Below are 11,315 nucleotides of genomic sequence, written 5' to 3' on the forward strand. Positions count from 1 at the left end.
CACAGAGACCCTGGCATGTGCAGAGGGATATGCCACAGATGCATCCTGGCACACGCAAACACAAACACAGGCCAGCTCCCCTGGGTGCCTAGCTCCTCTAGACACCGACATTCAGATGCGCTTAGAGAGGGGCTTGAGGCAGACACCCTCAGCAGTCAGGAGGCCTGAGTTCAAGTCTCCACATTTACTCTCCTTAAAACCCAGTGTCCTTTCTGGGCCTTATTTCATCATCTATAAAATGGGAATGGACTGGGTGATTTCTAAGACTTTCTAGCTTGGCCTCCCTGGCCCCTGAGAGTCAACCCCACACGCCTCGTTGGGTAGGGCAGCAGCTGCAGCCATAGTCTCAAGCGGCTGCCACTGTGGGCTCTGGCTCTTGGAAGCTGAGTGATGCTGTGTGAGGGGCCGAGTGCCAAGGATGAAGCTGGCACTGAACAGCAGCCCAGGTGGCTCCGGGCCTTCTCTGGGCCCAGGGCCCAGCCAATTTCTGTTCTGTTCCTGTAGAACTCTCTCTGGATTCCATAGCTGGATTTCCTCTCTCAACTCAGTGAAAAATAAAAATTCCAGATGACCTGCCTATTCTCCCACTTCTTACTGCCCTCCAGGAATCTTGGGTTTCACAGGCCCCTAACCCTGCCCTTGGAGGGGTGTCCTCTGCCTCCTCACCCACAGCTTCACAGGAGTGCCAGCTCCTATAAGATAAGATATTCAAGCTCTGCCCTCTCAGGGCCCTGGGCTGGGGCGGGGTCCCCGAACTGACGGAGCACCAGGTTCAGCCTGTGGCCAGATGAAATAGATCTGGGCTTTGAGGAGGCTGTGGCAGCCATCTGGATGGGCGGCACCTCAGGAAGGCAGGGCCTCTGGGTCACTACCTGAGACTGTAGGAGGGGCTGAGGCTCAACCACAGCTGTCTCTGGCACCTGTGCCTATATCCCCCTCCACACCTTGGAAATGGAAGGTGTAACAAAAAGAAGGCAGGGCAACTGTGTTCCAGCCCAGACACTGCTGTGTGACTTTGAGCAGGTCCCTTTCCCTCTTTGAACCTGTTTCCCCCCCCTGTGAAATTAAGAGCCCCCACCCCTGCGCAATAATAATACCTGTTTCAAAAGGTGACCATTTGTAAAGCCCTTGGCACATGATGGACCATATCAATAAATGGTAACCCATTCTTTAAAAAAAAGTGAAGAGTCCAAATCTCAGCCTCTCATCCTGCTCACTGGTGTGTGTGTGTGTGGGGGGGGTTGTCCAGGAGACCAACCAGGAGGGTCCACAAGCAGGCCATCCCAGGGGCCGGAGAGGAACAAGGTGCTACAGGCTGACCCTGGTGCCCCCACTTGACACCAGCCTGTGGAGAAGCCAGCCAAGATTTACAGGTGGAAGAGCCATCCGAGGGTTTGGTTTCAAGGGCAAAGCTTCTGTTAGGGCTCCTTTCTAAAATAAGAACAAGGAACATAAAACCTGTGCGATAGGTAACGTGCGGAGGGACAGGTGGAGGAGAGAGGACGAGGAGTTAGGAGGGTGGAGGCAGGGAAGGACGCAGGCCCAGGAGCTGGGCAGTGCTGCTCAGGCTGTCACGCTGGGCCTTCTCTCTTTAGCATCCCAGGGGAAGGGGTCTGGTCCTCTGAGCTGCTCCTAGGCTGCCCCCCGGGGTAGTCACTGGACGAAAACCCCTCCTGATCTTCCTGGAGCTGGAGGAGACCAAGTCCCGGCCCCAGGCTGTGTGTGGGGGGCGGGCATGAGCCTCCTTGGCAGCGTCAGCAGCAAGGCTCACATCAGCGCTCCACCCTCCGGGGCCTTCTGCCTAATGGGATTGGACAGACCCCTTTCCCCTCAGTGGTTTGCAGGACCAAGAGCAAAAGAGGCAGGAATGCGGGCCGTGGGGAGGCTGGGGGGTGAGCACTCACTGAACCCTCACAAAATGGGCTGGTTGGGGCCTGGGGTTAGGGAGCAGGAGGTTCCTTCCTCACAGCCTGAGAACCCTAAGCAGCTCTGGCCTGTCTGCACGTCCCTGGAATCGGGGTGGGGGTGGTGGGTAGCGGAGGCTCTGGGGCAGGAGCTGGCTCTGGGGCTCAGGCAGAGATGGGCACGGAGGGCAGGCTGAGGGGTCCCCAGGCTCTGCTGGCCTCCCTGCCTCCCGCTTCCTTCCCCTGCTCTTCTCCCACGGTTGGTCCCTTGGGAGAAGGGCCCAATGCTGGCTGGGCTTGGGGGACTTAGTGGAGGTAGGAGGACAGGGCAGAGTGAGCGCCCAGATGCTGGCGGGGTGGTGGGCAGCAGCGGGTGGAGGGGGCCTGCCCCCCTGCCTTAGGCACTTTCTTTCTTTTTGTTTTTTTACAGACCTAGTTCTAACTGGTAGTCGAGAACCATAGATACATCACAAACATTACTTGGGCACTTTCAAAGTTTTAAAGGTGAGAGACAGAAACAACTCTCGCTCCTAGGAGAAAAAACATATTATTAAAAAAGCAGATTAGCATATTTCCCATAGGCCTCTGTCATTCAAAGAAAGCCCTAGGGAGCCCCACCTCCTCTGGCTGGGCTGCCTCCCTCCTTGGCAGGTGGCTTAGACACATCTAAATGTCTTGCCCGGGAAGGGCCCTTCCCCAGGGCCTCCTCCACCGGCCTCAGCCTCCCAGGCCTTTCCTGTACCCAGTGCCCCCATGGGGGCCCACTCCTCTCCACATCCACATGTATCATAATACCAGGCCCCTGTTCCCAGCCAGCCAATGCAGACATCACAAACAAACAACTGGGGTCTGAGGGGCCAACCTTTCATCCCATCATCCTTCTATTCAATTAGTCTTTCACAAACCCTGTCCTCCTCATTCCCACTCTCCCTCCCACCCATTCTTCTCCATTCACCCACCCAGCTGGGCCATTCATTCTCCTCCTTCCTTCCCCTCATTTTACTCACTGAGGCTTTTTCGTCCAGCCCATTCCCCATCTGAAAATAACATTTATTGAATTCTGTGTGCCAGGCTCATGTACGGTGACTCATTTAATCCTTAATATTCCCACGGGGCATTTATCTTCATCCTCGTTTTACTGAGAAACAGGCTAATCAATGGGTCCCAAGCTTCAGGGCCAAATAGCAAGGCCAGAATTTTAGCTATGCCTCCTGCCCTCTGGGCCACTGCTCTACACTGCCTCCCAACAGTCAGGCTTCAGGGAAATTAGGTCCCTCCTCACGTTTCCTTCCCTGTACAGCAGCCCTTTAAGGTCTGCATGGAAGGCTGAGCAGCCTTGGTGGCTGTTCAGGGGGTGAGCTCCCCTTCCCCTAAGTCCCCAAAGATGCTCCTGAGTGCCATTCAGGCCAAGACCCCATCAGTGGCTGGGGTGAGGGCTGCTGGAAACCACCCCAACTTGGGGGGCCTGGGGAGCTGAGCATGAACACAGGACACCCTAGAGGATGCCCTTTCCCCAATCTAGCTCACTGCCCACTCACTGGCCCAGGGTAAGAGGGGGTAGCGGCTGGGGTGAGGGAGTGTACAGTGCAGAGCACAGAGGGTTAACAGGACTGCACTCTTGCCATTGAGCCCTCCTCCACGTGCAGAGAGGAAGGGCCTTGCCTGGGCTCCCAGGCCTGTGCTGGTCTCCTGGGTGGTGGGAGGACTGGTGGCTGGTCCACCTGACTTTCCCGGATCTCCCAGGGGCTAAGGGCAGGAGGCAGATGTGGCTCTCACTCCCCCACCCTGGGGCGTCCCCCAGCCCTCCCTCATGTCACCCAGCTTTTCCTGGGGCTCCTCTAGTCCCAGCCTGTGAACAGGGCCTACCTCCAGTTTTTCCCAGGTCAAGAAGAGAAGAACAAGTTTAAAAAATAATTTAATAGAAAAACAATGAGTTACATTCTTTACACCCAGCCTCCTACAGGGAAGGCAGACAACTCTTGCCCCAAGGAGGCATTTAAGGGCAGAAGGGTTAGAAATCACTAACACCCTCTCTGACTTTTTAGAAAAGAAACCCCTAAACAACTCTAGGTGTATATATTCTTTCCAGATTAAAGTCACTTTGTTCTCCTGAAAGCCCATGTAGGGGGTTGAGGAGATAGTAGCAGTCGCATTGGAGAGATGGGGAGACCCAGGCCCAGAAAGGGGAAGGAGCTTGCCCAGGGTCACACACTGGAGTAGCAGCAGTGTCAGACCTAGAATCAGGTCTCCTGGATCACTGGGTCCCCTGGAGACTGACAGGCCAGGCAATCCCCATGCCTCCCCCTCCTAGGCCAGGACCAGCTCTGAGGCCAGTAAGGGCATTCCCCACAGAGGGATGAAGGTGGGAGGGATGACTGAGGACCCCTCCCCTTGTACCCCCCAGGCCAGGGCAAGAACAAGGCATGGGTTTCTCAAATTTGCCCCACCTCTACAAAAGATATTATTTTCATGCATGAAGGATTATCTTAAAATATTGAGAGGGTGGGCAGGGGTCAGCTCCCAGGAAGACTGGTGAGTTCTGTGGGGCTGAGTGCATATGGTGGGATGGGTGCTCCCTGAGGGGTCTTGGAGTGCCCTGCTCCAGTGCAAGGAGGGAGGTGAGTTGCAATAAAGGCTCCCAGGAAGGAAAGGGGTGGGCACAGGGCACAGCTGCCTCCTGGCAAGGAGGGGAAAGAGAACAAGTGTCCTGCAGAGGGCTCCCTGCTCGTCTCAGAGCAAAAACAGAAATCAACAGGCTCAGGGCTCAGCAACCACCAAATAACAAAAGTCACGTGAAAGAAACACTCTTCTCCCAGAGTCCTCCCCACCCCCAGTGCTCCCAGTACACACAGTGGGTAGGGGGTTAAGAATCTTTCAAGTGGTGCTGGGGATGCTGGGATGTGGGGCGTCCCAGAGTTGCCCATCCAGGAAGCCTGCTCCGCAGGGTGGCAGAGGGCCACAGAATTCGGAGCATCAGCTGGGGCGAGCGTGTCCCCAATTCCCAGTGACCTGTCCAATCATCCTGCAGGGTCACTGCAGAGTACAAGCTGTGGAGGGGAAAGTGGGGAGCGTCAGTCTCAGGTCTCTAGCAGAAGAGGCAGAATCCAGGGCTGCCCCAGCTCTCACCCCTCCTTGCGGGGAAGGTCAGACCCCAGGGCAGGACTCACAGCTACGAACAGACTCCGACAGCCCCTCTTTGTCCAGGGTCTCAGCTTCCCAGTGAGACTCCCTCATCTGCGGAACATAAAGGGCAGAGACAGTGAAGGAGAGGCCTTCAGACAGAGACGAGAGGGAGACATACACAGCGGGGAGTGGGGGACACACAATGGGGAGCAGGGGACAGACAGCCACAGGCAGAGAGGAACAGAATACATATAGCTTCGCCCCAGTGTGGGCACCCATGTGCCCACCTTGACCTGCTCCTTCAGGTATTCAGCTCGAGCCATGAGATTCTGAACCTGCCAAGGGAAGACATGCCCATGGACGTGGGGCGAGGAGAGGCCTTCAAATTGAGCTCCTCCTCACTCCCGATGCTCTCCAGAGCCCTCTGCCTCATTAGAACAACCTGCCTCTGAGTCCTTATCTGCTCCTTCCTCCAGGAAGCCTCCCGATTGCTGCTGAGTTCCCAGATCCTGCCTGTCCCCTTGCCCTGACCTGAGCACCCAAGCCCTGATGGAGTGCGAGGGGCCACCAACTTAGCAAGTCGGTGTGGTCTAACTCCCAGACTTGGAGCACCCTGAGGGAACCCAAGGAGGTCCCCACAAATGGGAGCGGGGCAAACGGGGAAGAGGAAGCCCCCCAAGCCTCCCGACCCCAGTGGGCACCTCAGTGTGAAGCAGCTCCCGCCTCCGGCCTGGGGGCTCCGCTGCAGAGAGAGGGAGGGCACGTGGTGAGGGCAGGGCAGCCAGGGGCTGAGGGGAGTATGGTGATGGAGCCTCACCTGCCAGCAGTAGAAGCAGCTCCCCGAGGCCGTGCTGGTACAGGGCCAGAGCATCCTGCTCCCCGCCAGCCTCGTCCTCCTGCAGCCACAGAGACACCAGGTCATTTAGGGGCATGACTTGGATTCCTCCCTGCCCTGCCCGGACCCCTCCCACTGGCTACAAACCTTAGCCATGGCAGCTGAAGCCACTTCCAGGGCAGCTAGGAGGCGCGGCTTGTCCCGGGCCATCTCTGGGATGAGGCGTAAAGGCTCAGGGTGAGGGGAGCAGCCTGCTTTCTCATCTCAGGATGCCTACCCCAACCTGCCTCCCCCTCAGGCTGGAGGGGAGTTGCTGGGAACTGGTGGTCAGCCAGGATTGGGGCCTACCTCTGAGCAGGTCTCGGGCAGAGGTCCCCTGCCTCAACAGGGCCCGATTGGAGGAGGAGACGATGGCCTTGAGCTCCTCAGCCCGGGACACGTACTGTCCTACCTGCAGGAGGGCAAGGGGCCGAGGAAGGGCTCTCCGCACCTTGCCTGCCTCGCCAGCACCCACCTCCAGGTTCTCCCTCAGGGACCGCCCCAAACTGTAACGTCAGAGGTCAACTGAGGCTGGCCTGACCCCCTTCCCAGGGAGAGAGGTTCCGCTAAGAGCCAATCCCCAGAGGCCCTGGGATCCCTCACCCATTTCCTCAGGGGACTCTCATTCACCTTTGCCTTAATTGCCTCCTTCCGGTGGGTGTCCACTTCATCTGCAGAAAGTGCGGGTTTATATGAAGAGTCTAGAGCGAGGAGACGCCTGCCCCACACCAAACCCTCTGGAATCCCCCAAAGCACTAAGTTCCAGATTTACCCTCTGCCTTGTCTCCCACAAAATTCTGGAAGAGGAGCTGCTTCTGGAAGACCCCACCCCTGCTGCACCCGGCCTGGCACTCACAGTGCAGGGCAGGCACGAAGAAGTCCAGAGCCTTGCAGTAGAGAGATAAGGCGGCCGCGGCGTCCCCCTCCTGGTCCTTCTTCACAGCCTGCACCACCAGGGTGGTCTGGGGGACGGACAGATGAGAAGTCATGCCCACCCCCCATACTCACCGCGAGGGGCGATGCCCTGAGCCCACCCTCTGCCTCCTGCTGGGCAAGTCACCTGGTCACCACTGAAAGGGGTAGATGAAACCCCCAATCTGCCCTCAGCCCACCCATCTCCACTGGTTGCTCACTGCTCGTGCCAGGCTCTCCCCACTGGGCATGTGCTCCAGGTCCACCCAAGGGTGGGCAAAGAAGTCCTGGAAGGAGATGCGGCGGCTGGGGTCCCGCTCCAGGAGCCGCTGCAGCAGGTCCCGGCATTCCTGGGAGAGGGCGGGACGCAGGGGGAGCTGCGGGGGTTGGGGAGGTACAGATCACACTGGGCTCCGGCACCTCGGCCCCCAGCCCCACGTGCCGGTCAGGACCACCCTATCCTGGGACACCCCAGAGATACACATTTGACAGATAGAGAAAGTGAGACCAGGAGGAACAGTGATGGGTCAAAATGTCGCAGTCAGTGAGAGCCAAGCCTCCTCCCCCAGGGTCCTGTCCACGCCCTCACTGGAACCCGTAGCCGTCATGGAACCCTGTTTCCAGATCCTTTTCCTCTCTCTGGAATATGTTTCTGGGAAGGCTGGGCCTAGATCTGCTTTGGCCTTCTCCCCATGGGGGGCCTGTAGCGGGCTGTGGGGCAGTCCCTTTGCTCCCCGTTGTGGCTGATCTGGGTCCCTGGAACTGAATGGAGCCGACTTCCAGGCTAGAGTGTGCCCCAGCTCCACGAAGGTGGCCTGGAGCCCACACCCCAGTCTGTGCAGGTGGAAGTGAGGTCTCCTACCTCAGGGCCCTGACTCTCTCTGCCCCGCAGCAGGTGCCGAGGCCCTGCTAGACCTACCTCAATAACCCGGTTGCTCCGGATCTTCTCTTCCAGCTCCGAGAACGACCTGGAGGCAAAGGGGGGCTGCCCGAAGAGGGCTTCTGTGGAAGGGAGGCAGAGGGGAGGCTGGGAGGGGATAGGGTCAAGTCTGGCCTGGCCCACTCCTGGGGAGCGGCCCCAGACCAGGAGAGTCAGCGTTCTCATTAAAACCCTTCAGGAGTGGCCCAGAGAGGCCTTGCAGTGCAGGCCTCCAGGTGGGGGCAGGGGACAGCGCTCTCACCATACAGGATGACCCCCACGGACCAGAGGTCCACACGGGCGTCGTACTGCCGCTGACACACCATCTCGGGAGCCATGTAGAGGGGAGAGCCACGGAGCACGTGCTTCTCATCCCAGGGGGACATGTGCTGTGCAAAGCCAAAGTCTGCAGGCGAGAGGCCAGGCAGTAGGGCTCAGATTCCAGCTGCTTCTGCCCCTGGCCTTCACAGCCTCACCCTGGGCTCCAGTGCAGGGCTCCTCCCACCCTCTAGACTCACCACGATTCATCCCTACTTTGCTCACTTTCCTACTTTGCTCACGCCGTTTCTCTCATTATAAACCTGGAACACACTCCTACCTCTGTGGGGGCATATATCCTACCCATCCTGCACAGCCTCCTCAGCACCTTTTTCCCAGGAAGCCCACCCTGATCACACCAGCGATGTGGATAAGGGTCCACTAAGGGGTTAGAACTCTCCGTCACTGTCCCACCGAGCTCAGTGGACCTCTCTGGCTTCCAGTTTCAGGTTAATGGGCCTCTCTGGCCTCCAGTTTCAGGTTAATGGGCCTCTCTGGCCTCCAGTTTCAGGTTAAGGGGCCTCTCTGGCCTCCAGTTTCAAGTCAGTTCTCCTCCAAATTTTATCAGGGGCCACAACCACTGCTTTCCCACCTCACACTCTCCAACACTGCCACCACAGATTGAGTCATATTTTGAGCCCCAATCTTGGTGGCAGATAAAAGTACTAACCCTGGTCACACTCTGAAACCTGACTCGGGTCACACACTGAGCCCTGACCCCATCCATGACACTGCTGGAGTCAGAGCATGGGTAGCCTGAGAAAGGCCCTACCTTTTGGTGACGGGGCCCATCCCTGGACCTCCCAGTCTGTCACTGTTTGATGACTCAATAGAGGGCTCCATGAGAGCCACCCTCCAAACCTCCATGCCTTTTGTTCCAGACTCACACCTGCCAGTTTAAGGTGGGGCTTCTCCAAGGAGCTCAGCAAAATGTTCTGTGGCTTCAGGTCCAGGTGAGAGACGTTCCGTTCATGCAGGAACTGCAGGGCACTAGCTGGGGAGTAGGACCCATGCAGACAGACAGGTCAGAGAAGCCCATCTCCCACACCCTCTCACCTCCCCAGCCTTATATCTGCCCCTTCAAGCCTGCACAACCCCAGTTTTGACCTGGCTAGTCTACCAGATGCTTTACATACAAGCACCACGCTCCCCCTTCTGCTAAGAATTTTCCCCACCCCCACCTCAAGTGACCTCCTTCCTCCCTTGTACCCCTTCACAAGTCTCCCCTCCTCCTAGAAGCTTCCCTAGATGCCCCAGCCCTTTAGGTCCTCGCTCTCTTCCTTAGCAAAGCACTTGGGTCTTTGGTATGTTCTATGAGGTCTTTGCATTACATTCCACATGTGGAAGCCTGTAGTCCCCACAGATGGGGCTCCTCCCCATCTCTCTCACAGCATCCTTAAGCCAGGGATGGGCACATAGGAAGGATGGGCCCTAAAAATCCAAGCTGGGATGGGAGACGACTGCTAAGAGTGTCAGAGCTCTAAGCCTGGGGCAGGGGTAGTGTGAGAGGGCAGAGATCATGGGAAGGGGTGTCAGGCTGGGGTCAGAGGCTTTTACCCAACTGCTGCATGAAGACCCGAGCCACCTTCTCAGGCAGAATCCTGCGGGTATGGATGAAGCGAGACAGGTCACCTCCTGCACAGAACTCCATGATGAGGTAGATGTTGTCACTGTCCCACTGTGGTTAAAGGCAGAGAGGAGGCTTGAAGAGAGTGTCTCTTCTCCAGCCCCCTTTAGGGGTGGCCCCATCCCAGGCCCACACCTGGAAGTCTTTCAGCTGTACGATGTGGCGGTGTCGAATGCCCTTGAGGATCTCAATCTCTGTCAGGAGGTTTTCCACAGATGCCTTGTTCAGACTCTTCTTGGCCACGCACTTTATGGCTACCACCTCACGAGTATCCTTCTGTGGGGAAAGGAGATTTGAGGGCTCTGCCTTGAGGGTACCAGGGACTATGTGCAGCCAGAAGGGCTCTGGTTCCCTCTGCCCCTCTCCCCCTCACAGGGCCTACCCACTCACACTAGCATCCAGGCTTCCCAGCTGCCCCTTCTCAGGCCAATGAGGCACCCGGATTCTGGAATCCCGGCTTCCCCACCAGCCTCGTGTTCTCTGCTCCACAATCCCTTTCATTGTATTCTAGAGTGCCCCTGCTAAAGCATGTTATTCACTGTTCTAAACTGCCCACTCTGCTTCCTAAGTGGGTCCAGCTTTCTAGAACCCTGCCCCAGACTCCTCCTAGCCCACAGGTATCCCCCCTGTTTTGAGCCTGTTCTTCAGCCACGGACACCGAGGCTCCATCGAGGTCTCCACCTGTCTCTTCACACAACAGGGGTGTGTGTATGTGTGTTTGTTTTGAAGACCTATTGGTGGCGGTCACCACCCACCTCCACGGAAGGTCGGCCTGGGACAGGGCAGGCCGTGGGCCCCTAACGGCTCTCACACCCTCTCTAACCCTTTCTAGTTTCCCGGCCCGGCACCCGCCTGGGCTTGCTCAGGGTCTGGCGGGCACCGGCGCCAGGCCCTCAGAAGTTCTCGTGCCCCCGATTCCTGCCTCGCACAGAAGCCCCGGGGCGCCCCGCACCCACCTTGGCGTAGGCCTTGTACACCGTGGCGTACGTGCCACTGCCCAGGCGCTCGGTGAGAATGAAACCGTCCAGCCGCGGGGGGCCCCAGCCAGGGCCCGCCATCCCGACCGCCCCGCGCCCGCTGCCGGGAGCTTCCTGGTTCCCGGCGCCAGGTTCCGGCCAGGAGCCCAGAACAGACAGCGCGCGGCTGTAGGACAGAACTCCACGCTGCCCCCAGCGGAGCCCGCCGAAAGTGCAGCGCGGCGGGTGGGGCGGGGCAACGGCTCCCAACCGCCCCCGAGCCCCGCCCCCTCCAGGTGCTCCAGGGGCTGCTCCTGGGCGCCTCCACCGCCTCCACCCGCACTGGAAATCACATGACCCGCCAGTACCCGCAAGATCCTTTTGGGGATACTGAGGAGCTCGCGGGCCTAACGGGAGTTAGTGGAGACCAGCAGACGAGGTCACCTGGGGAATCCCATCCAGGCTCAGACAGCAACCTAGAGATCGCCCACGTGAAGGGGCGATGAGAGAAGCCCGGCTGAGCAGGTGTGTAAGATGGGCCGGGAGGGTTCAAAGAGGTCCCCCGCCCCCAAGACCAGCAGCTCTGAAAGTGGAAGTACTGGGACAAGAAAGTACCATGGACGACAACAAGCAATCTCAGTACGGGGCTCACCCCCAGGGATGAGGGGCTTGGCCTGTCACA

At 58.3% G+C, this 11,315-nt stretch overlaps 1 protein-coding gene across 2 annotated transcripts; it reads right to left on the reverse strand.

Annotated features, from left to right (window-relative positions):
* Positions 1–3,806: 3,806 nt before the first annotated feature.
* Positions 3,807–10,799, reverse strand: ULK3 (unc-51 like kinase 3). Of its 2 annotated transcripts, XM_068555739.1 has the most exons (16): positions 10,634–10,799; positions 9,813–9,953; positions 9,608–9,728; positions 8,940–9,044; positions 7,995–8,138; positions 7,733–7,815; positions 7,035–7,190; positions 6,758–6,863; positions 6,532–6,572; positions 6,211–6,313; positions 6,010–6,074; positions 5,845–5,923; positions 5,729–5,769; positions 5,315–5,362; positions 5,072–5,138; positions 3,807–4,951 (listed from the first exon to the last, which is right to left on the reverse strand). In XM_068555739.1, the coding sequence occupies exons 1-16, from the start codon at positions 10,733–10,735 to the stop codon at positions 4,935–4,937; spliced, it is 1,419 nt and encodes a 472-aa protein (XP_068411840.1). In that variant the 5' UTR covers positions 10,736–10,799; the 3' UTR covers positions 3,807–4,934. The 2 variants fall into 2 exon arrangements, with proteins under 2 accessions (XP_068411840.1, XP_068411833.1); XM_068555732.1 differs by having other exon boundaries at positions 5,729–5,923.
* Positions 10,800–11,315: the final 516 nt, after the last annotated feature.

The sequence above is a fragment of the Eschrichtius robustus genome, chromosome 1 (genome assembly GCF_028021215.1).
Source record: "Eschrichtius robustus isolate mEscRob2 chromosome 1, mEscRob2.pri, whole genome shotgun sequence".
Lineage (NCBI taxonomy): Eukaryota > Metazoa > Chordata > Mammalia > Artiodactyla > Eschrichtiidae > Eschrichtius > Eschrichtius robustus.